The sequence below is a fragment of the Lagopus leucura genome, unplaced genomic scaffold, assembly GCF_019238085.1.
Source record: "Lagopus leucura isolate 7727_CA_CO unplaced genomic scaffold, USGS_WTPT01 Super-Scaffold_100024, whole genome shotgun sequence".
Lineage (NCBI taxonomy): Eukaryota > Metazoa > Chordata > Aves > Galliformes > Phasianidae > Lagopus > Lagopus leucura.
In genome coordinates this window covers 6,286,211-6,313,703 of record NW_024962276.1, presented here as the reverse complement: position 1 = coordinate 6,313,703, position 27,493 = coordinate 6,286,211, and the positions used below count along the sequence as shown (strand labels likewise).

At 41.0% G+C, this 27,493-nt stretch overlaps 1 protein-coding gene across 4 annotated transcripts in view; it reads right to left on the bottom strand.

Annotated features, from left to right (window-relative positions):
- Positions 1–5,289: 5,289 nt before the first annotated feature.
- The window catches only part of SPECC1 (sperm antigen with calponin homology and coiled-coil domains 1), an 82,640-nt gene continuing 60,436 nt past the window's right edge, over positions 5,290–27,493 (bottom strand). For all 4 annotated transcript variants that reach the window (XM_042879666.1, XM_042879667.1, XM_042879668.1 and 1 more), the window contains 5 exons: positions 24,993–25,143; positions 23,759–23,861; positions 11,582–11,698; positions 11,164–11,223; positions 5,290–10,377 (listed from right to left, as the gene is read on the bottom strand). In XM_042879666.1, the coding sequence (XP_042735600.1) occupies positions 10,288–10,377; positions 11,164–11,223; positions 11,582–11,698; positions 23,759–23,861; positions 24,993–25,143 (521 nt within the window). In that variant the 3' untranslated portion in view covers positions 5,290–10,287. The remainder of the gene's footprint in view (positions 10,378–11,163; positions 11,224–11,581; positions 11,699–23,758; positions 23,862–24,992; positions 25,144–27,493) is intronic.

The window sequence follows — 27,493 nt, the reverse complement described above, 5'->3', positions numbered from 1 at the left end:
TATGGCAACATTGTAAACTGCAGATCAACAACCCTAGGTTTTCCAAGATCTGGGGTCACTGCCAGATAATAAACGTAAATTATTCTGGAATGTAAAACCAGTGCCTAAATTACCTGCATCCTGCAACAATGCAGGTGTGTGAGTTCTTTATAAATGGTGAGTTGTATCTTACACTTTTCATTAGAAAACAAAAAAGTGACCACAAAACTGAAAAATAAAAATAAACTATTAAGAGCAGAGAAGTTAAAAAGGCAGGATTTTGGCTGAGCAGAGGGCCAGGCAGTGAGGACAGCATTTTAAAGAATGTTTTAATTTATCTCTGTTTGATTTTACTTATTAAGCACCTTGTATGATGCAAAGCCAAGCACCCTTCTCAGCAGTAGTCCTAAGTGAAAGCTGCAGCTTCTCCAGAAGTGCATGAAGCCACACAGGGCTGGCAGGGTGCGGGTTGCCTCACTTGTGCTGAGGGTACAGCAACTTCCCCAGAGAAATCCGTAGGAAGTGTCGTTTTGTTTCCAGGCCAACACCAGCAGTGGAAAGCCCAGGCTGAAGCAGGACAGGCAGTGATGCCGTTTGCATTTCAAACAACTCGAGATTGCCTCATTCACAGCCAGCACTTCCTGGGCAAAGCCTTCACAGCTTCTTGCCCCTAACAACACAGCCGTGCTAAATGTCTGCTCCAGGAGTGTAACTCAGAAGTTTGCTCTCCATCAACACTTCACAGGAACAATAAGGAGAAGTGATTCTGCTCCTTGCCAAACTCTGACAGGGCACGGAAATTCGCTCTCACACCACAGATCAAAGCTGTTCAGCTTTATGCAAAAATGGGACATTTGAGTCCAACTGAACAGACTGAGGAGACTTGAATTAATGCAACACAGCCATCCTGAATAGAGAAGCCCATTATGTTCCAAGTCCCATGAGACCTTAGAGCCATCCTTTGCCTCTAATTCCCATTCTCCTTTCACAGACAGACCCATGCAGCCTCTAATGAGTAAAAAGGTGCCTTAGTTGTGACACAGTGAAACCTGCAGGATACACACCAAAAATCAGGTCAGGCAATGTGGAGGAAGTACCACAGCCTTCCTGTCTCACTGTCTCAGCACAGCAAACAGTGAATTTGTGCTCAAAACCCGTTTGATTCCAAGTATCTTTACCACAGCCCCTGTTGTGCTCCTCCATTACAAAAAGAATTTCTTGGGATGTGCCCAGCAAGGGAAGGTCCTGCCCTTAGAGGGATGGTGACACACTGAATGCCACCTTCCTTCAGAGTCTGGGCACCAGTATACAGAAACCTCACTTCCTTTGGATCCTGTTTGTCCACTTGCAAAAGCAAGACATAAACCTGCTGCTAAACACCTTCAGAACACAGTAACTTAATGTCCATTACGCATGACTTTTCAGACCCTCATTTAATTGCTCAGAAAGCACTGTCTTAATCCCAGGTGAAGGGGAGAACCTGGAACATGGATCAGCGTGTTATTTATTACTGGTATTATGAGTCCCTTTGCAAAGCTTCAAAATGAACTCTTCCATCCCTGAATGGCTCTCCAGGGTCTCAGCAGTACAACTACTCTCAAGGGCTAAGCTATGCACATGATATTATTGCTGTGCTATTCAGACATACTGGGTTGTGGGAACCAAACACCAGTAGCTGCATTACAAATAGGAATAGTCTGTGTGCACTGCTTTCACCGTTACTGCCCTCCAGGGAAGGAAATTGTAAGTAGAAATTCAAATTTCTGCAGGTTCCTTCAAAGGGGGTTGGGCAGCAGTATCCCTAAAGAGAGCCATCCCCAGGAGGTGGGTTCCACTCCCTGCAGCTCATACCAGCTATTGTCCTTTTCCAGTCACAGTGGCATTACAGCAGGTTCCTCTGTGCTGGGCTGTTTGCTACAGAGCAGGTTTGGAAAAACACCTGCTATCATTTTAATTCTCCAGTCTTGTTAGTTTCTCTTTAACCAGCTTAAACTCATGATGTGCAGGTAAGGATAAAACCTTGGTCATTGCTATGTACTCAAGAGGGGACAGAAGTTCATATTCTACATGTGTGAATAATGTTTACCCACACTGGCATTTTACAGCTTTCATTTTCTTCCTGCTATGCTCAATAAAAAACACTGATTGCCCCCATAATCCTAATGCCATCTTTTCTGATTTGCTTCAGAGCCCTGCTATACACAGCTTGTGCCAGTACTATTTCAGCATCAAATAATGCAAAACTTCACCTGTGAGAATCCAGCCACCTGGTTCTGACCCTTGCAGACTCTCCATCTGGGAGACTCGCTTCTCATACCGTTAGTATTGCTTCTCTGCCATCTATTATGGTCCATGACTCTCGAGCCTGTTCAGCTCCTTAACTAATGCTCACTTGCATCTCCTGTTCAAGCATCACTACATCTGTTGTAGCCTAAAAAGAGGACACACAGAGTAATTATTTTACACCCACTGGTGGCCGGGCAGCCCAAGACAACGTGGTGTGACACTTGCCTGTCTCTGAAAGCTGTTCACTATGTGATTCAATAAGAAACTGCTTCCTCTACATTGCACCTCACTTCTTTTTTCCTTTCTTTTGAGCTACTTTTCAGGAGTTGTAAGAGAACCAGGATCTGAGATTCTGTCCATTTAGTTAGCAGAAGCCTGGGAATATTGGGCAGAATTAGCATTATTAATGACTAAAGGGAGACATGAAAGGGTTGGCTCAGAGGTGGGGGCGACTGAAAAACATAATAAGCTTTTCCCGAAACCAAGAGTTTCCTTTTCATCACATCTTGGGGAACCACAAGTGAGTTCCCATAGGTTCAAACCATGTTTGTGATTAGCACACCTGCCTCAGTTCCCAGGGAGGGTCTGTGACCATTTTGGGAATGCAAACCAAGACTCCCAGGGCTCATACTGGGCTTCAAGCTTTACTGCACCGACTGTGCTTTCTTCAGCTTCAAATATAGATCAGGTCACGGCACCATGCTTTTATCTGCCTCTGCCAGGGCTCCAGCTGGATATGAACCTCCAAGTGCTGGAATCTATGTTTGGAGCAGGTCTGTGAGCTCTCAGAGAGGTTCACGACATGGGCACTGCGCTGATACAAACAAATAAAAACCTCTCCATCTCAGATAGATGAATGTGCACCAGGCAGGAAAGGAATTTTTCTTTCCAGTCCAATCTATGCTCCCTAAGCATTAGGAAACACCTGGCAGTGAAACCAAACTTAGCAGCAAAGCAGCCCTAAATCCTCTCATTTCGCTCATCTACAACCAGCCACAAACAATCCTGAGAAAATATTGGCCTGAACTCTCATTTCCAGTCTCTTGCTGAACCACTTGCAAACATATCAGCATGGATTACTCACAGACATTTTCCACAGAGAATCCAGCTTTTTCCAACAAATAAATCAAAGCAACTGGAGTATATTGTGAAAAGAGCTGAGGCTGCAGAGCCTGCAAACATCTCACAGCTTCCTTCAGTAACAGAAATACCAAGTCTGGCAGCAGGTACAGCACCAACTGATCCTACATAGGATCTGTTTTCTGAAAGAGAACAAGGGAATTTGAAGACATTAATACTTGCAGATAATACACAACTGAATATAATAAATTCTGATTAAAAAAAAGAACAATCTTACAGCCTGTAGAATTTGATGGAAAGACTATTGATTTTTGCAGGATTCTCAGTGTGTAGTTACCATGGCAAAGGCAGTGGCATCAGTTTAGTCGAGATACTGAAGTCGAGTGTCTCCATTTCAACATTTATATCTTTTTATGAGTGCTTGTTTGGCTTAAGCTTTGAGACAATCTGTGATAGCATGACTTTGTGTTTTGTAGCAATTACAGTTCAAGCAAGGAATATGGTGACAGATTTTAAAGAGCCAGCAAATAGACATAGTTTGTTTGATCACTTGCTCATAAACAAAGCAAACATGATCTAAAGCAGCTGCAATAGCATGTACCTTGCTAGCCATTGGTATCTCCATACTGTACAAAGAATGGGTCAACCCTGACAACAAGCTATCAAGGGATTCATATTGTTTTACAAACAGAGAATGGAACTGAGATTTTGGTAGGTGCAATTTTTGCTCACCAGTATGTGAGACAGACAAGCAGATTTCTCATCCCTGAGGTGAAACATCGCAAAATCAGTCTGACCTGATTATTAATTAGTCATATTACAATACTGCATGTTGACTCCAGATTGTGGTTAGAGGTTAAATAAACTTCTAGCAAAAACAGTCATTGCCCTAAAGAATTAATGGCTGAAAAATGAGGACAGACAAAAGGATAAAATGGATTGATGATGGATTGGAACTTTAGATAGACAGACATGAACTGCTTTAATCCAAGATCATCCAACTGATGAATGCAGAGTGCTGCTCTTTGTGCATAACACATTCCTGATGATGGTGAGATCTCCAGAGGGTAAGACAAGGCTGGTTCTGAGAAGTTCTTTGCAGAAGACCACGGAGATGCAAATACCAAATCTAGTGCTTTCTAAGTGAGCTATTGCAAGATTTCTAAATAAAGTGGCAGCCTGAAAAAATTGGAAACTCTACGTTGCCATTTCACTTGGTCATGCTACGTCCAGGAGGTAAAGCTGTCTGAATCAGAGAAATCATCAAAACAACACTGCTTTCCCTGTGACACTGCCACAAGGAGGGACCAACCCTGTGTTTAAAACCCATGGCTGAAACGTGATATTGAGGTGGGGAAAAGCAAAGAGGTTTGGATTATGCAAATGAGAAACTTTCTCACAAGCTTTCATCTACACAGCCAGACACAGCTACTCACTGCTGCTCCTCAGCATCACGTGTAACAGCACCAGGTGGAGTTGCTCTTTGTAAGCTGTAACTCATTTTGCCACCTTACTGGTGACTTGTTATACTTTATGCTTATTCCAGTCATGCATCCTTGGTATTCAGTTTTTGACTGCTTCCTCCTAAATCCTCTAAGTCATTTAAGCTCTCCTCATGCAGAAACATACCGGCGGCTCCTGTGTTCCTTCCTTTCCTTTGCATTAGGATGGTTTCTTACTGTGCCTTCAATACAGTCTGTTTCAGAATCTGACACTCCTTTATCCCCAAGACAATCTTCTGAAAGGCATCCAAATGCATCTACTTAAAAAATGGAAATTGATGTATTTATGAAATGAAGCTTCTGATCAAATTTTCTCTGCTACCAGTGAAGGAGAAACAATGAACCATGAGGATGTTTTAAAGCCTCTCCTGGGAGCCCTGCTTCCCAGCAGTCTGCAGATGAATCAGATTTGTATGTAGATATTTGAAACATTGCAAAAACATCAGAAACAGAGAAAGATTTATTAGAAATATTACATTTTTTTTTGCATCATACATTTCAATAATGTTAATCTTTAAATATTAGCATGTCCGAATCTGGCAATGCCTTGTATATACATTCTAATGTGCTCTTTGTATAAATTAGATCACGATGTAACATCTGTATCCAATAGAGAAAGCTAAAAGTACTTGACTGTTAGAGATGATTATGCCACATGAGAAACTCAAGTCTGGACCAATAATCAATAAAAATATTGTGTCCAGCACCACCCAATGGAACTTGGCACACGTGCAAGTTAAAAATGTAGAGACCATCAGTTGTGAAAAATGTTAATTGTAGTTAAGTTATAAACTTGTTCCTACACAGCATTTGTGGGTGAGTCTAAATGGCACTGGAGTTGATAAAAAACAACAGAGTCTAGCATAGTAGAAGTTATTGCTGGGTTTAAAAATATGTCTTCATGCTCAGTGCCCTGAGTCTTCTTAGGCAAAAGCCCTCTTCTGACAGGAAAATGCATAATCTCATCCCATACGGACTCTGCATGTCATCAGATAGACAAGGTGCAGCTTTGCAAACAGCTGGACCTGTCAGATACTTGCAGATGGAAGCCATAAGCAAAGAAAGATGAGGGAGGTGCAAACAACCTACAGCCAGATGAGCCAATGCACTCTTACTGTCATTGCCAAGGAAGTGAGAGTTAAGGCAGCGAAGCCAAAAGCTGGACTTTGAAGAGCTCTGGGTCAGGAATCAAATAGGGCAGAACCAGTCCTTCTGTCAGCATGCACCTATTTGGTTTGGACAGAAAACTCACAAATACTGGTTGCACACACAGAACAAGAAAAATCATACAGAAAGCCTGAAGAAAAAAAAAAAAAAAAGAAAAAAAAAGAAACCTGCCAAAACTCAAGCAGCAGAATGTGTCTCACTGAATGGAAACTGGAGAACCTGCTTAAGTCAAAAATGAGTCTGCTTAATGTGGCTGCCTTACTGCAGCACAAGAAAAACGGTGAATCTTTGGCTCTCGGACATTCCCATGAATATCACAGTCACAGGAAGGAAAACCTGGCCAATGCAGTGAGCTCTGGGTTCTCTTCCCTCTTCATCTTCCGAGGACCATCCCAGGCTGCGCTCTTAGGAGAAATGTCACTCCAGATGGCAGTCAGTCAGGACTCTCAAGCTGAAATCCTACAGACATCCACATCCTTTGCTGTCCATACAGGCACAGGTATTAATTTTCCATCTTGTTCCCTCTCCTCACATACTGGACTTTCACTCCAGGCAGTTTCATTGCATACTTTCAGAAACAGTTCATCAGCCCTTCTAGAAAACCTTCTTAGAAAGCTGACTCTTGACTCTCTTCTCAGCTCCCCTGTACCTTCCCAAATCATGATATACTCTGTACCTTCTATAAATCACCACAAATTCTGGAAGTCAGATCACTTTCTACACATTTAATTCCCTTTCCTCTAGCAGCTGTAGTGAAACAATCACACAACGCAATATCCCTCCTTGAACCCCACTAAAATCCCCATCCTAAACATTTTTCTCACATGCTCAACCAAGATCAGCTTTATGATTTCTTGGAGTCTGACAGGCTACCCCAGGACACAAATAAATGCAGTTATGTTCTAGAGCTACTGTACATTTAAGGAGCACATGCTAAAGCAATTCCACCTGCTTGCATCAGGGAAAAAATCTATTACTCCTAAGAGGCAAAGTCAAAAAGGATTTTGGTAGCCTAAGCAAGCTGTTGCTGATACCATCCATATCACAGCACCGTGTGTTCCAATTTAGCAAGAATATTCCTATACAGTGTAGCTTATCTTAACAAGTCCTGTAACATTAATGGCAGCTGGAACTTTAATTTTTCAAATTCCAATTTGAGATGCCTTAAAAGAACTCACAGACACTACGTATTTTCTGAACACCATGCTGCTCTGCAGCACCTTATATGGGACAAACGTAAATTTATATTCAAACTCTTAGGCAGCCTCAAAAAGCAATAGCCTTTTCTGAAGATCTAGGTCAGATGCAGTACAATGTTCCAAAGGAAAAAACAACCAAGCACAACAATGTAGCAGCTTAAACGAGCCCATAAACCCAATCGTTCATCTCAGAAAATAACTCGGAAGAGCAGCTCAATCTCCAATTGTCATCACTTCGAAATGAGATGCTTTGTAGGTTTGAAGGCTGGAAAGTAACACAGAGCAAACGGTAAAACTGATACCTTGTTCTCTACAGACAACTCCTTGTTCCAACTCCCAAGTAAGGGAACGTGCTCTCATGAATATACCATTAGAACTGCGTAGAATTCGAGTTTGGACCGAGCTGATTTGGGAGGAATGAGAAAATGGGCTGCAAAGAGACAGAAACAGTGCTTTATAAAATTGAGTTAAAAACTGAAAGCCATCAGATCAAGCAGCAGAATGCTTTGTAAAGCTAGTGAGTCTTGGGGAAACAGATTAGAATAAGTGTCAAAACTGTGCTTGAAGCAAATGGAACTGACATATTAGATAACATACGTACGTAGCTTACATCTGGGCAGCCACACAGAACACATGCACTTCCAGTGATCAGAGGGTTAAGATGATCTTTCTTTTCTGGATCATGTGGAGCCCTCTGACTTCAGAATGTTTTCCAGACTCTGGGAATGAAAACAGTTTTTGTCATCTCTCCAAGTGCCTGATCCAAAGCCCACTGAGGAATATGGAATTTTCTGTGTTGACTTCACTATGCTTTGAACTACAGGCTGTTGGTGAGTTGGGATCTCTGCCAACGGATACCTCAAGGGAAAAAAGCCTGCTGCATCCAGAAGGCAAAGGAGTTGTGCAGCGTGGCTCCCTTCCTAAACAAAATCTGCTTAGCAACTATTTTTCTCTTCCATCTTACCATATGACAGGAAACTTATATTTGAGAACATTTAGAGCAATGCATCCCCTGCTCTCTAGGGATGTCAGAGAGCATGCTGAAAATTACTGCAGACTTAATTTAATCTAGAAAGCACTCTCTTGCAAGGAAGGAACTCTGCCCAAGCATTTAAAATCACTTTCTCACAGCATAGCACGACACCAGAGAGTTCAAGGGCACTCCAAGTGTGGGCCACTTTTTATCACATGGACACTCAAAAGATTAGAACCAGATTTTCCTGAGGGTGATGGATTAGAGTAAGCGTCAAATTGGAACTCAGAGCAAGTGCTGCTTTCCTCCTCCTGTGAAACAGGCATATTCTGTATTCTTCCAGCTTCCTTTCTGTTCAGGGCACTCACTGACCTTGGCTGCTGTCATCTATCCCCTAAATCTTGCTGTTGCTGTGAGAAAACCAAAGTTTGAAATAGCTTGTTTACTAATTAAAAAAAAAAGAGACAAATAAACAAGCACAATTAAGTACTATGGGGAAGGCAGAGGCTGAGATCAGGCACCTGCAGTACCCCAGAAAAATTATGTTTCTTCAGTGAAATCATCTATTTCCATTTCACGAGCTCTTTTCAAGTGCTAAGAGCAGCAAGCGTACACTATTAACTTTTGTAAGAGAAAAATGATCCCTAACTGCCTATGATTAACATTCATGAAGCATCAGGTCTGGGTCACAGGGTTAAACACGCTAACTAAACAACTCCTTTCTTGCAGCACCATAATCTAAAGTGGCCAGCAGCCTGAGATCCTGTACAGCACATACTCTAAGACCTGCTCCTAGAACAAACTAAGTAGCCTTTTTTGAGTTTGATCCTTTCACCATTGGAGATGACATAAAATTTAGCTTCATGGGGTGAAATAAGAGAAACAGTAAATTAAACAGCATACTTCAGACATCTTGTTGATGGTATTACTAGCTGAAAGGCTCTTCTCTGGCACCTTAAAGATATCCAAGAAACCAAGAGGGGAACGCAGTAACATTCTGCAATTTGCAGAGTAAAATTGGAACTTCTATTGTTACCAATACATTACTGTGCCCTCTAACAGGGTAATGTAACCTCTAAACATTTAACAGTGCCCTGTGGACTACATTTCATCTCAAAGGGCATAAACTGTCTCAAGATTTATGCTTCTACATAGAATTTACTTATTTGTGCTGATTATAAAAGATCAGTGCAGAAAAGAGAAGTTGCTCTACTCAGTTCACAAAACCACGAACTACTGAGATGCCAATATACTGCTTAGAGAGTCACCACCTGATTACTGGCACCTCGTAAACTAAAGCTAGTAACTTGCATCTGCAATATTCCTATGCTAACAGTGCCTGTATAGACAGCTGTGAAACAAGGCTCCATCTTCTTTTAACAGTCAAGCTATAGTAATGAAACTGTTGTAATAAAGCTGTTTTTCTCTGAAATGACACCTGTTTGATCTGAAATGGAGTTCCAGCAAGTAACAGTATCTTTCAGAGTTCTCTCACCAACTGGTGGTGGAACAGAGCATGGTTTCCAAGTTACAAATGATGGTGTTGTTATCCTACTGGATAAGCTATGGCAAAAAAAAAAAAAAACTAGCAGACTGACTGGGTCAGATGTGTGAGAATAACTCAGGTTAAAGTTTGACACACATGCATTTGTCATGGCATCTCATAAAATACACAGAGGGAAGAAAACAAAACATATTTGGGATGAGTTAAATATATTTGGGCAAGAAGAGCATTTTTGTGAGATTTTGTATTAGAATTAATCTCCCAGCTTCCTTTGAGTACCAGCATAGTCCACACTGATTTAAAACTTCATTTTGTGGCAGGTCTCCTGTCGGTAGAGATTGGTTTGTGGAAAACATTGTGTAGCACAAGGAATCCTCTTCAGAAACAAAACTGCAGATGAATTTGGTGTGAATATATGGACATGGTTATTTATTTGGTTTTATCCCAGATGTAATCAAAACTATGGAAGAGCTTTCTTTCAAACTAAGAGCATAGGTTGGTTGTGGAAGAGGAGCAAGGGGATTTTTAAAGTGATCGAGTGCATCTGTGGCATTCTTTGTTCTCTTCCCCACTTGTGTCCACCTCTTGCCTTGCATCTCAGGTCTCAAAGTACTTGTAAATCTGGGCGACGTACTGCATCACACTCTGCCAGTCTGGCCGGTCTGTGTACATCATCTCACTGAGTTCCTGCATAGGACATATTGTCAAAATTTAGTCAAGCACCTCCACTGGGAGCATCCCTGGGTCCTCTGAGTAGTTCTTGTTACTGAACACTACTGCTTCCATTCCAGAGCATGTTAAGGCCACATAACTGTATAAAAGTCCATGGGAACAATCTACTGGCTGACTGCAATTGTACAACTCCAGCCAAAGGACAAACTATTTAAACACTGTACATCCTGAAAAGGTCTCTTCCATCTGTAATCAAAGAGTAATTCTCTATGTAATTTCATTTTATTTAAATTACTGCTTCTTTTCATGTCCCTGGTTCTGTAATTTAGCTTATGAACCCATAATATTTCCTCCTTTGTATTAATCTTACCTTTCTTGCCATTAAATTGTTGATTTAAGCAAAGGCTTTTTAAACAGTTTAACAAGAAAATTATCCTTCTGTTTCTTAGAACTCTAAAACAAAAGGAAAGAAAACGATCTAGCAGGCAGATAAAGGGCTCTGCCCATGCAAACAGGAATCATCTCTCAAATAAGCTTCTGAGAGGAAGACATAGTCAATACTCTCAATTTTAATACCAGATGACCCCCAGAAGTTACTTTAAACTGTATTAATTCAACAATACTACAGATTTGGTCTGCTGGGACTTCTCAAAACAACGCAGACTTTCAGAGATGGTGCTGCACATTCTCTAGCACACTATGAGCATTTTCAGTGCAAGTTGACTGACCAGCCACATGACAACAAAAGCTCTGGAATGATGTAGGCAGCAATTCTTCCCTTGCTAAAAGTAGATTACTCACCAAGCTGGGTTTGATGCCCACACTTTCGGCAGCTTGAAATGCTAACAGCAGATTTCTCTTCTGCAAGAATAAAACAAAGGTTCAAAAGGATTATCAATGTATGATTCTGGAATTCTACTTTGTGTCTGGGGCAAACAATAAGTTTAAATAAGAAGGGACAAATATCTGAATACTGAAAAACACCAGGTTTGGTATTTTCACAGGCAAAGCAGCTAGATCAGGTCCCAGGTAAAAAAAAAAAAAAAGCTGCAGTCTATCTGCTGAGTTCTTAAATGACACTTGCCTTTTACTGCTCCTCCCACCTTTTTATTTTGTATGAATTAATACCAAGATCTTAGTGCACTGTGTCTCCATCAAAATGGATAATATTCACTGGGCATTCAGCAGATTTTTTAGGATTAAGTACAACAGAACTTACTTTATCCTGGCTGTTGAGCTCTTGGTAAGGAATATGTGCAGGCAAATACGTGTGCAGCAGAGCACAGAAGGCCAGCCCATCACTCCAGCTGCTGCTGAAGTTGGTAATATCAATATTCTGTAAGAGGAAACAAACCATTCCTTAACAGTGCCACACTGATCACTTGAACAGGGAGGCTGGACCAGGTGACCTCCAGATGTCCCTTTCAACCTCAACCATCCTGTGATTCTGCGTATTTGACCTCATGCTGCCTTCACAGAGATACTTTAAGAGAATGTGTAATCAACAAGATTCAGTTCCTTATCGAAAGCCATATCAGACCGGTAATAACATAACCTAGTTCTCAAGCCCTAAAGAAAGAATGTGCTTATTTGTATGAGAGGCTCCAAAGGCTCCAAATTGGCAACACCAGCAGCTGAGTGGGCAGCTTTCCAGGAGCTGGGCAGATGTGCCTAATTTGCAGAGTTATTTGCATGAAGGCACGTCTGCTTTCTTATATTCTCCGTCAATGCAGCAGCTTTCATTTGCACGTCACAGAGAACTGAACAAAAGGTAGATAAAGAACGGGAAGTTGGAGATACAGAATTTGATGTGACCTTTCTAACATTCTTGTATGCACTGATGGAGCCATAGCAGTGTGCCCAGGAATCCTCAAGGCTACGTTTTATTGCTGTAGTTCCAACAAGAAGCTAAAAATACAATAGGGATAGTGGTTAGAAAAGTTCCAAATGTTCAAAGCATGGAAGGCTCCAGGACACGACAGTGCTGCACCATCTCTCACACCGTGACAGGTGCTCAGACACCCTGAAATCCCCTTTTAGCCAGATCTTCAGTGCACCGAATGCCAGCTCTCACTCTCTGCTACTTAACTTTATTTATTTAGCTGTTTTCCATCCTCTTTCAAGATTCCCCCCAGAACAGATCTTTTACTGCATTTCTCATACAAAACCTCACGCAGGAGCACTAAAACCCAGCTGGTAAGTATTTCATCATGTGCTTTTCACTTATGCCTCATTGATTAGTTGTCCAACCTGGACTTTGTCCAGTCAGGATTTCAGATTAGAAATTAAAGTCTACAATAAAATATGATTCAAACTGAAAGAGTTCAGAATATTTCAGGTTAAAATACTCTGGCACCAATAAATCTACAAACTTAATGAACTGAGCAAGCAGGTTATCATCAGCAGTCATTACTGTACTAGCCACCAGATTGCATTTTGGGCTAAGCACATCTGTCAATGGAGATAAAAGAGACATAGTAGCTGAATACCATTGCAAGAAAGAAATATTTTACTCTGAGAACTATCCTGGCATTGCCTAAGCCATAAAGTTGCAACAGGAAGTGAAGTTTCTGATGGAAAAAGTACATATTATTTATCAATCTGCAGTTAGTGGGAAAGGATTGACCTCCAAATTACCAAAGTGTTAAATTTACTGAGGCCAGTACATGTTATCAGCAAACAGCCTATCACCACGATAGGCCACAAGAGTATGACATGAGAATCTTTCCATGCCCAATAGAATGGCAAAGCAGGAGCACAGAAAGACCTGAGTGTAAGGTTTGCTGGGGCAGTGGTAGAGAACTGCTAATAGCATAAGGGTAATCCAGACAAAGCTATTTCCAGGGTAGCAGCCAGGTTTCTTGTCAGAGAAAACACTCCACTCACTTCAAAAGAAAGTTCATATGTGCAGTGGGAACAATAAAAGACTGATCTAGATGCACACAGGGAGCTTGGTTGTCTGAAAGTACTCAGCATGATTCATTTCTGTGTATCTTAGTGTACCTGACATAAGGCAAAGCAAAAAAAAAAAAAAAAAAAAGAAATAAAAACAAGTCCAGGCAATGTTATTTAGAGATCATATGTATTCTCTATAGCACAAGTGACATGCCAAGTCCAAAAGGCACCGAACACCTGCAAGTCATTAACATCAGCCCCCCACTCCAGGACCAGGACCTTTGCTTGCAGATAACAGAGCACTGCGAGAGCCACCTAAGGACCCACAGGGAAATCTGTGTGATCTCTTCTCACTAAAAACAATTCCTTGTTTGTCTGAGGAAAAAACAACCACCCCATCAGATTTCGCTGGATCTTTGAGTCTTCAGCAAAAAGCAACAATGACATCACACGTTCCTCATTGCAGCCTCAGTATGTTAAATACTGACCCAAGATATTCCCGCCATGCAGATGCTGTGCCTGCAGCAATGGCTCTCTGAGTCATAATTTTCTCTTTAAGACCCAGAATTATGAATTATAAACATGAATCAGCTTGAAGCTAAACTGGAACTCTGCGGAAGGAAGCCTGCAATAAATACATCCTTATCATCTCTCTTCCCACCCACCCCCAGCAAACAAGTTGCCCTCCTGCCTCTCAGAACAGCAGACCTGGAATGCACCAGAGTGGCTAATCACTGAATTTCAGTGCAAAGAAAATATAAGCTTCAGTACTGAAGACAGAACTATTTAAACGTACTGAATAAGTCAAAGGGAAATGCCTGTTCTTAAGAGCAGCTCCCCCTTAATCAGCTCAGCTTTCTGGAATTCTTCCTCCCTGTCAATAATCAAAGACCTGCATCACATTCACAAACCAAAAGTCTTAACATATGGTGCTTTTAAGTCATTATATTGAGACTATATATTTGCCTGGACAAAATCCTCCCTTCCATAGGCTACATATCTCAGCAAATCCTGATGCTGACTTTCCAATACAAAATCTGATCAAGGAACCTTGAAAGGCAACTCCCAAGGACCACCTCCACTCATCCATCTTCAACCACAGCCGTGTGAAACTGCAAATCTAATTTGGATTCGTTTCACCCTAACAGGGTGGTGGGGGACAAGTTAGTGGGCTTCAGCCAAAGTGCTTCTACCAAAGGAAGCACATAAACTCCAAACCCTCAGTAGGTGAGTACTAAACATTGCCTAAGCAGTAATACAAGAAGGGCTCCCCATAGCATGACCTAATCTGAGCAAACACAACTCTCCAGTTCGTCTGAAATGCTCCAAGTATATGAAACAGCTGGGCAGCTCACTGGAAATACAGGTGAATTGGAAACATGGTCAGGTCCAGTTAACATGGATGGAAGGCATGAATGCCTAAAATTGAAGACTGCCAGGGTTCTTCTGTAATTACAGGGTGCACCCAGATGGCTTGGACAATTGCACACAATTATTTCAAATGAGTGGCTGCAAATCTGAAGTGATTTACCTTTCACATTTAAAATGTCAATCTATTACCCGGAAACTTCTTGAATTCTCTTACAAATCTTTTACTCATAAATGGAATATACAAAATGATACCTCTTGATTAAAAAAAATGAAATCTATCGAGAGTAACTCGTGGAACAGCAATACTATTTATTGTATTATTTTGCTAGCCAAGATTGGAAGGGAAACCAAACTACCTTCTGTCCTCCAGGCTATATTAATATCCCCAGTTCAAATGGTTTGGGCAGCTGCAGTCTCAGCGAGGATTGTTTTAACCTCTTTGAAACTCAGTGTTTCCATCTCCCCCCCCCTTCTGTACTTCTAACACTTCTGTAAGACATGTCAGCAAGTTGTGCACCTTACTGCTGATTATATGTACAAAACAATGTAAGGAAGTGGCGTCAGCTCTTTAAGGGCTATCTCATTTAGTGTGTTTGAAAAAGTTTGTGACTTTTTGTTTTCCTCAGGAGCAGCCAGCTCTCTTACATCGGATGACTAGAATAGCCACAGGGAGGAGGGATGATTAAAAAGCAAAAAATCAACAAGCTTATCGTCATGCACTGAGCACAGATTTTTTCTTAGCTCCCAATCTCTGCAAGTCTCTCTAAAACAAGATTTCTAAGAACACAGCAGAAAGTCAGGAGTGTCTCATGTTCTTCATTACCTTTCCAGATTGGATCAAACTGGCAAGAATAGGTAACAGTGCTCTCTAAAGCTCTGCACCATCTAATAATCTGACATAAGTTGTCTTAGAGATACCATTCAGAGTAGATTGTGAAGGCATTATAAAATAATCTGTGCATTCTTCAAGCTCAGCTCTTCTTTCATGAAGTACTGAGGAGGTCTGTGACCTCTACAAGGCAGCTTCACTCTGTCGTTCTGGTTTTAGGAGATGTGCTGCTGCTGTAACTGAAGTCATCATAAGAATAAAAGCAAAAGTGGCACCAAATGGGAGATGCTTACAGTAATATGTGATAACTGTGTAACCACACACTTCTTTGGCTTGCAAGGTGACATACAGCTGCAACTGACATGGATATCATCACTGTAATTGTAAATACAAATAACCACCTTAATGAGCCAAGCAGCATCCGTTCCTGCCTGTTGGCTGTATTGCTCCCAGCACTGTGTGGACTGGTAAACATCTCACTATGATTTGTTTTTAGGTTTCCTTTTCATTAGAATGTATTAAGATCAACTTCTTAGAAAGAAAGTAAATTCTGGTAAATCAGGAAAAAGCTTGAGACACATTGCTGGCACAGCACACATTACACACAATGCATGTGAACTTTTCCTAGCAAATAACACAAGCAGCTTTGAATACCAATTACCCTATGAAAACATTCTCATTACTAAGGTCACCTACTTCAAAGAACTCTCTGGAGGCCAGTAAAGTAACAGGATTTTGTACATCTTCCTCATTCTGGGACTTAACTATCTCTTTGCACCCCAGCTTTGGGAGAGGAGAGCAGAGAGAGAGAGTTAGCTGTGTCTGGAGAGGCAGAGGTGGATCACACAGCAAGGCCAGGAAGCAATTAGTTCTTCTCATTCACCTCTTCTCTGCTCTTCAGTATAAATTATATTTTTTATGCTCACCTGCTGAAAGCCAATTCTTTGCTGCTAACAAAGCTAACACTTGCATCATTTTTCTCACATCTCACATAAAGGACACCACGCAGCTGCAAGCTGCAGAGACGAAACAGGCCGGGCTGTGTTCTTTCATTGCCAAGGCTGCAAGAGTGAAGATGCAGCAGCACAGCTCCGATGGCCACACAGACATTCTGGGGAGGAAAGGAGGGAGCTGGGGAGGTACGCACTGCCCTCTGAGTCCAAGGCAGCAGCTTAGCTACTTCCTGCCAGCAGCCTGGCACAGAATTGCTAACGAGCACAGTGACGGCTCCCACAGTTATTGCTAATTATCTGATGGGCAGTTGTGCCATCAGACACGTCCTGCAATTCCTGGGCAGAGGGGTAGGCTGCAAACTCTGGTAGGCTCATGAAAAAGGATGGAAACAAGTTAGGAGGAGGTCCCAGCAGCACAGAATATTGATGGAAGAAGCAACAGGGCTCAGCTCTCCCACTTAAATCCACAGCTTGGAGTTGTTCCAGCTGGTGACCAATCAGTGTTTTCACTGATTGTCACTGCATCCAGGCAACACAAGGAAAATGTCTTGGACTTTGGGATGGATAGAATGTAAATGCTATTTTTAAAATTACCCAGCAGGACAGAAAATTACATGTGAGAGCACTGCACGGGCATTTATTTTATCCTTCCAATCTAAAGACTTTTATTTGCTTAAAAGATAAAGCCCCTTGTGGGGGAGCAGGGAGGAAAAAGGTAGAACTCACCTCAAATTAGTTGTCTGCGTTGGAGAAGCACATTTAGGAATTGGCACCACTGCAAAGGGGGCTTGCAGATGAGTAATGAAATGGATTTCTCCCAACATGTGAAGATTTGGGTGCTACACATGTTTTCCAGACCCAGCCCTGGCTTCAGCTGGGACATAAAGAGAAACTGCATATACCCAGTCAGCTATCTGAGTGCTTTTATGTAGAAGAAGAAAAGAATTATTCTGGAAAAGAATCAGGAATATCTTGAAAATTCATACTCAATTTCCATTATTAAAAACCCTCAGTATTGCCCTGTTATCAGAGCACCTTTCCAGACATGACTGAAACTCATCATTATCCACTGAGATGATAAGATGATCTGTATTTTAACAGCCTGGAAAACCAAGGCAATATTATGCAAGGACTGCCACGATCACAGAGGTGGCCCAAAACAGACTCAGGAGCAAAACTGCTATCCCCCTATTATCAATTTTCATTTAAACACAGGGTTTACCCTCCCATCTCGATGGCTTTTCCTAAAATTCCCTTCAATTTTCGCATAGATAGGAAAAGTCTCTCTGAAGTCAACATCCTCTTCACAAAACTAAAATACTTTCTGCAACAATTGAAAAAAACTCAGGCAGAAATTTTAACCAGTTCTCAGAAATACACCACATACCCCACTTCCTACCAAACCTCACTGCACATACGTTCCACTTCTAAATGTCAAAATGTGTTGAGCACTGTGGGCACAGTGCTGTTACAAACACGTGCTCCCTCTCATACCAGATCTGCTAGTGCGTGGTACTTTAGAACGCACGCCATTGTACACCAGAGAAGAACTCTGATGCATTAATGGCATTGGTAAATACTAAGACAGATAGCTTTTGCTGTTTACTCAGCAGGCTCTGAGTAAACAGAAATCTAATCCAAAACGTGCAGCTTGGTGTGGCAGAAGAAATAGGAATTCATAGAGGAGTTCCTCCAGGAATACTGTTTGGAATTAATAGATGGCTGTCACTGAAGTGTGGAGGTGCTTTTTTCAGTGTTCTTCTTCAGGCATGGTCATGAAGGAGTTTCTTGGCTCTCTTCCCAAAACACACAGCCCTTTAATATATTTGCATGCTGTAGCAGCTGAGAAATAAGCATCTTGTCTGCTTCGTCCAGCAGCAGCATCCACCTCCCTACTGCAAATGCATTGGCCTCTGACCACCAGACCAAAGTGAACTTTATACCCTCATCAGCCTATGTGCATTTGTACATCTTTGGGTGATAGTTAAAACAAATATAAAAGCTTTGTAACTGTTTCCAAGCCACTGGTCAACCAGTCTCTTGCTACAATTACTTGACAAACAGCACACACTGGCACAGCCCTTGTTTTTCTCCCCACACTTTTGCATCCTTGCTGCATGAAGAACGCAATGCAGTGCAGACACTGCAACTTCTACATGGTCTGATATACCAGCTTCATGCAGTACGGGCACTCAGAATTGTACTTAATGACTTTCAGGTTATGCTTGGAAGAAATTTGTTTCCAGTTTCTGTCTCTCAAGGCTAAGATAGCTGTAATAGCAGGAATACTTCAGGATAGGCCTTTTTCTTCTTTTTGAATAGCCAGCTGAAGCACATCTGAAAGGCACTGCTATTAATACATACATACAATACGAAGGCTGAAGTACTCAGACTCTTCTCCATGCCATTCTATATTTCTAGAAGATACGAAGAACACAGATACCCCCAGGATATTTCACCAGAGCCCTGAAACTCCCTGTGTCTCAAGAAATTGAAGCTTCAGAAAACAATTCATAACTTTTAAGACAAATATTCAGGATGCTGGGGGTACAGATTTTTGTATTTTGCTAATTCAGACCAAACAATACAATGTCAGAGAGTATTGCCCTAAAAATAGTTTCTACATGCTCCTAAGAATACTTTTTGAAACAGCACAGTGTTCTTGGAACTTACTGCAATGTTAAGTGACTCCAAATAAGGCAGGGAAACAAATAAATCATTTTCTTCTAGCTTTGCTCATAGTTGCTAGCACACTTTGTGCAGAATAATGAAAAGGAATTACTTTTTCCAGAAGCAGCTATGAAAGTTAGGTAAATATCATGCTACTAAAGACTTTCTGCACACCGGTGTGATTCTTCCAGAGGCATGAAATTGGGTGGCACTGCCCTATATGTGAGCAGAAGTGCATGAGTTACATAAGTTGTCATGTTACAAGGCAATGGCTTGCATGCACAGGCAGGGAAACTATGGAATAAAAACATCTTCAGAGGTATAGCTGCTATTTTCCCCTGTCTGTTCTAGAGCGTTCTTTACCACCTCCTATTTCACATTCCCCTACTTAAGACAACCACACAGATGGCTTCATTATAAAGGATGGTAGTTCTTCAAGGAGCAGATCCTGAATGGGTCCCATTAAGCTCACTTTAATATTGCTTAAACTAATTACCACAATGGTACTTTTAGAGAAAAGTCTCAGGTTCTCTTTTCCTCTGTGCCATAGGATGGAGGTATAGTTTTGCTGGAAAAAATGTGAACAGTTCTTCTAAGCAAACGATATTTATTAACATGGCAGAAGTTCCCTCCCCTCTCTAAGGAGAGTATGTGGCAGAAACAATAATCCTGAACTCTAACGATGGTGGGTTAAGTGCCTCTTGATGTTCCATGTGTTCACAGCACATCTAGACTTAATCTAGAGAGGTTTGGACTCTTGACAAATGGTCTCCACAGAGAGCAAATAGAACCTGAGCACTCAAATAACACCACAGTCACTAATGATATCATTATGGGAGGTGATAATGCAACAAGAATGACTTTCTGCAGCTTCCAGGAGTTACAGCTCATGGGAACAGAGCCTATGAGAACAGAGGCACCCACCTTCTGCTTCACATTGTTGCTATGATTGTAACTTTAAAATAAATGAAAAAAACAACAACAAAAACACTAGACAACAGAACAAGAGCTATTTTAACACAAATGACTTACTCTCAGCAGGCTCTGTGGTTGAAAGGACTTGTAGTAATTGAGCTTCGGAACCACAAAAGCAGTACTCAAGTCTGGTCATCTCATCACCCTCATCACATTATAAACCACGATATCAGCAAATTCACAGAGTAAGGAGGAGCAGTCTGTATCTGTCTAGCCAAAGAGATGTGCCAGTGCAAAATTCTTACAGGGAACCATACTTTAGATTAAGGGTGTTTGGTTTTTTTTTCCAAGCTGGAGTTTTTCCCCAGGGAGGTTTTGCAAAAAGCTGCTGAACCCAAAGCCAAAGCCTTATTTCACATTTTTTATTCTTCTTGCTGCTGCCATTTTTTTTAGCACTTCTCCTGCACGGTTATTCAAAAATCGATGCCTACGATGCCAGAAGGTATTCACCCAGCATTGAAATATAACAATTGAAATCATATGGTAGAACATACCATAGTGTTTGACATCTCTTTTTTTTTTTTTTCAGCCATTCAGCTGAACTTCAACTTTATTTTCATTCTAGAGCTTCTTCACTTTCTTCACTTTCTTACTCTCTCCTTAATATTTGTATCTTTTTTATATCAAATCACTGTTTGAATAGGGATCTTAGAAATGGTAGCAGATCAGAGTCACAGATGCTTTCATGTTTTTTCTCAGTTACTGGAAACTCGTGCAATATTTTTTTTAATCTTTTTTTTCAAAAACAAACCAAACTCTCCAGGCCAACATTCATTTATGTCGCATTTCTCTCAACTCCCTCCAGTGTTCCTCTCTTGTTTTATGAGATTGCCTCCAGGGGAACAGCACACTGGAGCTAAAAGCCAAGGAATGTTCCACTGTAGTCAGTGTAAGGATATATGCCAGCAGCAGGATGTAAATTTCTATCTATAGTATAAGCCCTGTATGGATTAAAGCATTTAAAAGTGGAGCCTCGTGCATTGGTCCCTAGGTCTTATCCCCAAATACTCCCCTAGGTCACTAATCCAGCTTTCTCCCAGGAATCTGGGACACGGGTAGTAGAAGCTCATGAGCATATTAGTTATTCTAATTCATTTTACTTGTATCATTTAATGAAATCTGGTATCTCCACAATATAAACAGAAAGGAATTCCCCTCCTCCTCGCCAGCTCACATTGTAATTGTCAATATTAGATGTTGGAAGGCAGTACATGGTGTCAATGGAAAAAAGAAGTTAGGCAGCTAAGCATCAAGTCTCATTTTCGCTCCTTCCACTGCGTCACCAGGATGAAAATAGCTTGCATCCAAAGTGACTTGTGGTTCTGGGCTTCATGTTAGAAAGACCATGACAGAATATACAGGAACTTGCACAGATGATACCTCACAGACAAGGATATTACGCACAGAAAGGAGTCATGCATGTCATCAGGGCTCTGCTTGCTAGAGTTCATTACTTCATTCCCACCAGAGCTGCGACTAAGGCAGGAAGGAGGATGACGTTCTTTACTCCACTCCAGGGCTTTGTACTCAAGAATGAAAAAAAACTCCCTGTGGAGCTTAATATCAGACTTATCATATGAGTGCAAGGGTCAGGGAAAAGCCAGTTCAAGAAAAGTCAGTGAATACACCACAGAGGGCATGATGGAAACAAAAGTCTGAAGAAGAATGTCCAAGAGATAATGCTTCAAGATGAAGCAATAAGGATAGAGAGGCAAGACTCTCACCATAAATCAGTGAATTGTTTATCCTTTGGTTCATTTGATTTCAATTTCTACTCTGAAATCTTATGCTCTAGCAATGAGGCCCCCCCGCATCACGAGCTGAATTTCTCGGGCTCTCCTGGCTTACAGTGTTTGTCAGCACCATCCCTGCTCTTTCTGAAAGCTGCTGAAGACTCATTTTGCTGCATTAGAAATGGTAATGATGGAGGACAGCCACCGGCACAACAGGAGTCTCATCAGAGCAGGAATCAAAATGGCAAAGTTTTTTTTTTCCTGAAACATCATCTAAACATCCAGCAGCCACGTATAAAGCAAAGACACGCACTGTCCTCTGACCCACGGACATACTTTCCTCCAGAGGCTGATACCAAAAGGAAAAACAAATAGACTGCCTTGCATACCTCCTGTGTGGCCTGCTATCTGATACACAGCTCCACCACTTGGGTTCAGCACAGAAAAACAAAACTCCTTTTCTACTTTGTCACAGAGGGAATACTTGTCACTCTAGTTACCAGACTGGTACCTACAGCACCAGGCCTGTGTGTTCACAAAGCCACACAATTTCTGAAAGTATTACCATTAGTCCCACCTGGGGGTAACTATACAAAGGAAACTACAGACTGCCTCCCTTACAGTGAACTCTGATGAGTTTGTTTGTTTTAGGAGAAGTGGAGGAAACTCACTATATCTGACATTTAAAACAAAAAAAAAAAGACAACACCATCAGGGGAAAGTCTAACCCAAGAGATGGTTTTTCTGGCTTAATACAATTTAGGCTTGGAAAAGTTGCATTTTGCCAATCATTTTCTGAATGCTGGATGGAAATACTCCCCCAGTACGTTCTAATCAAAGACCAGGAGAATTTCAGAAGGTGAGATACAAAAGAGTATAAATTAACAGAGCAGAGGATGCAACACTGCAGAACAGCACTAAGGCAGCATCACATGATTGGAGGTAATCTAACCTTGGCTTTAGTGCTTGTAAGATGTGTCTGAAGCCAAGAGCTTTCTCTGCTGATTGTCCTTCTCTGCAGTTTGTGCAAATCAGATAAATATACCAGTGCTAAGAAACAACTTGAACTTCTATAGATCGGTTTATTAAAGGAAAAGCTACTGTCTTTTCTTCCAATCTTCTGCCCCCTGTAGCTAATGCTTCATAAAGAGATGTTGTGAAGAAAAAAATGTTATTTACTTTGAAAGTTGGACTCTGCTTTTATTAAAGACATGCTCCAGGGTGCATATCATGTGGTGATAACTGCTTTTGTCCTCTGTTCTAAGTAACAAACAATATTTTTCTTAAGGAAAAAAAAATTCTCAACATTATATCAAACCAAGACTGTCCTGCACAGCCAGCATATAGCACAGGATGAACTGTTGTCTAAAACTGCCTTCTGCAGCTCAGTTACAAGCAGAATCGAAGATCTAACTTATCTGTGTACAAACACGAGTCCGAGCTTAATGAGCACAGCAACAGCCATACAAGAACTGGACAAAATTAATGCCTGTTTAGCAGTGAAAAATCACTCCACAAAGACATTACATATTCTCAAACTGTCAAAACTCGCTTTGCAGAATTCTGTTAAACTGCAGCAGATGAGAAAGAGTGGCATCCTGAAGTGCAATTTTGTCAAGGCCACACCAGTAAATATGTAAATTTTGTGACACACAAAAATGTATTAAAAGTCATTTCAAAAACTGGTATCAAATTGAAGCTGCTGCTCATACACACTAACTCTGAACATCAGTTATCTTTGATGCAGGAAACATTTCACCTTGCACAACTTACAACAACGTGATACTAGGGACTGCAGTGCTGAAGAAATCTGAAGGAAAAGGACAGAAACATCCAGCAGAAATAAAGGTAAAAATCAGCAGACTGAAATGCACGTATTTCTGTGAAATGATGTTGCTTACTTCACGCAGACAAAAAAAAAAAAAAAATAAAAATCATGAATTATCTTCTAGAGAAAAGTGAAGATGTACCTGGTAGCCCTCGGTCTTCTTTTGGCACCATTTCAACAGAGCATTCCTCTTCGAACCGCCGTACTCCCGGGCTAGGGCTGCCAGCGGGTCCTTTCTCTCCACACTAATCCAAGGGAGAAGAAGACAAAATACATTTTAAGTCTCTTTTTCCTCTCCCCCCCCCAGTTTATAAATAGAATCATAGAATCATAGGGATTAGAAGGGCCCTTTGGAGATAATTGAGTCCAACTTCCCTGCTAAAAGCAGGTTCCCTACAGGCGGTTGAGCAGAATAGCACCCAAATGGGTCTTGAAGATCTCCACAATATGCAGGGGGTCTGATGATTCTTTAGCCAGATCTCAGCTCAGGGTCTTCCTGTACGTAAAGTCAATCCAGCAACTTGGGTTTGAGGTAAAAATGAGGGAGGCTTCATCACAGAATGGTTGGGGTCAGAAGGGACCTTGAGGATTATCCAGTTCAAAAGCTCAATCAGGTTGTGCACGGCTCCACCAAACTTGGCCTCAAAAATGTGAAAGGAGGATTGTTTGCTCTTCCCCATGCAAAACCTGTACCCCTGTACCTGAGGACTAATCAGTGACTTGTGTGATTCAGTGCTACTGAAATAATATCCATATGACAAAATAGGATGGCAGCACAGAACCCAAATGGAAACCAAATTGTTATAGCCTTCAGAGCAAACATCCTACTTAAAGAATCTGTAACACCAATTAGCATCCAATTGAGGTGCTGCAGAACAAATACTTGATTTAACTGTAATAACTGCAGCCTGTATTGCTGTCAAGGCCTAGAGGACTGTTAAAGGCCAGCAATCAAAATCTGCATAGTCTCTACCCTACAGCTTTTACTTTTGAGAATAATGGTGGAGATCAGAGGAAAATTATGTATCTGGCTCTCCTGTAGGCCTCAAAGCTTTTAGCTTTTAACTCACTATAATGTGCAAAGCTACAGTAAGATAATGATGGTATTCTGGCATACAACTAATGGCTCCTGAAAATTTGTTATCCTCATTTTGTCATGATTGCTCATCTTACAGATAATTGTTTTTACTATAGTCTGAATTTTGAAATTTGAATCTAGTATAGTTTATACAGTCTGGTAATTCAGAGCTAGACAGACTAGCCAGCAGGCTTTCTACTGGAGACAAGAGTCTGTTAATTAAAACATCAGTCTTGGTTCCAGATAATACATCAAATCCGTCCAGTGTGCTGTTTTTCCCAGGAGACTTAGCTGGTACCTGAGTTTGCTTTGGGGTTTCAAGCTGCTGGGGGTAGAGTTAAGCATTCTGCTGCTGAAGGCCATAGGGGGTTTGCTCAGGGATTCCAGGGAGGGGCTTTTTCGGAGGTAATGGTCCGGTTTCAGCTCTTCGTTTCTCCCCTTCAGAAGGTCTGTGGGAATTGAAAAAGAAAAAAAAAATGCTGCCAGCTTGCAGTCTGAGGAATTTGATTAATTACTGTTCTGCCACCCAGCACACAATATGCAGTCTGTTGTTTTGATTCTAAACAAATGTACTCATTTGTTCATTAAACACACATGGGGCTAGGAAACCTTGAGCAGATTAGAGGTGATCATAACAAGGAATGGCTTTGATGACCTCAACAATACGGACTGCCTGGTTTCCTGTGATTGATACTCCTGCTGGGGGGTAGGGGCCTCAGGTGAATGAGGGGAAATACCAAAATCTACAAACTGAAATGTTCAAAAGCTGATTACCAGATATCTTCACCAGAGGTCTGACCAGCCCTAGTATAACACTTGCTTTTCTCTGCCACCAGAAGACATGTAACATGAAAGCCTCTTCGCTCCTGAATGCAACCAGTTCAAGGCAGCAGTAAAAGGCATTTTTTAGCACATGATGCCTGCCATCCTATGTAATATGACTTTGGGAGCTCTCAATATGTTCATAGGAAATGCAGCTGTATTATTATTATTTACATATATTACGCATTTACATATATTATATATTGTTTTTATTATATGGTTATATATATAAAATCAACATAATTAGTAGACGTGGAATCCAAAGTTGGTAAGTTTTTGAACAGAAGCCAAGGAGATCATAGAAATCAAATTATCTTCATGCCTCTCAATTATCAAGTAGAGTGTTGGATAATATTGGGAAAACTGGTGTTTTCTTTTCTGCAGACAAGCTGTCAACAAGCCAGAATCTATGAGCAGCACACTATGAGTTGTTATCAAAAATTAAGTGAATGCAGATCACTTAATATTCTCTCTTCCTTTTCAGTTACTTCCCCATATTAATTATTAAATAATTAATGCCTAAGTGTATGAATTCCTCTTCTTATCTTTGTTTCAGCAACGTGTACCATCACTGCATCAGTCCTACATTTATTTTCAGCAGAAGTGTTACAGCATTTGCCAGACAAGCACATTGTTCCAGATGGCTCTGGAACCTTTTTATACTTTAGAATATTCTGTTTAGAGAAACAGATCTACAACAAAGGGCATACCAATAAATAAAACCAAATATTATGAGGAGGAATGAAGGTTTCTCACTAGCCTGTAAGGAAGTGCACTGTTAAACTGTCATTAGCATAATTGAGCTTGGCTAATGGCATGATTCAAATAGGAAATGCTGAGCCAACCATTCATGATGCATTCAAGCATGGTGCAAGAAAGAAAAGGATGGCTCCCACACAGGAATAAAAACTATTGGAAGCTCATAGCTACAAAGAAAAGAAGGGAAAGATGAGGGCATATAAGGAGCAATTTGGAAAAAGAAATGGGATAATAATCACATGAAAAATATGCAACATGATTATGGAAAAAAAAATCACATCCTGTTAGCATGATCAGTTTGCATGAATTAAAACAAACTTTGTGGTTACTGGCTTAAATTATACAGTAGTGCCTGAAGTGGTGCAGGCAATGCTATCCAGCTCTGTACTCTGTGTCTCACTTGCATGAATAATACACTTCCTCTGACTTGCTTCGTGCTGCTAGAAACTCCAGGATGGAATCAGTCAAATTCTGATTCTAGCTGAAAAGATCACACTCAGATCATCTCTCTCTGCAAAGTAATCTACTCTCCTCTTCAACCACATAACATTTGGGTCAGATTAAGGACATCACAGGACGCTGCTGTAATATTAGTCAGATAGAATCAGCCAGAAGATTATTATCATGGAGACTACTTCAACTCTGAATTTCCTTGGGGATATTTTTTAATTCAGTCTTGTTTGCATAGGACTTGGATCAACTGCCTTCTAGGGTTATTTAGATTGGAACCAGAGCTATTACAACTTCATAGTGAGAAAGCATTTGCAATGAATTACTGGGGCTAAATCAAATCCAGGTACAAAGAGAAATGATAGACATAGGAAGTCATTAGGTAAGTGACCATAAATTTTAACACACAATAGTTAATCAAATATCTGTTGATTTCAATGGATTTCCATAGAACAATTGTTTATTGGTAATAACAGCAATTATCCACATCCTGACCTGGGATATGTATTATTAAGGACTCGAAATACATGACAGTTGACAGATTGCTTCACCATGGAATAAATCGATAGACATTTTGAGAGTCTTGTGTTCTGTGTAGGATCAGAGCATATTTTCATGCAAGGGGTTTTCTGGAAATCAATTGATAAATCTAAGTGAACTATCTGTTCCACTAATAACCTCTGCTCGACTATCATTTACTCATACAGAAGCTGGTAGCACAGACAAGATGTTGTTTATGTTGCCGTCCCTTAAGCTGTTTTGCTGTTC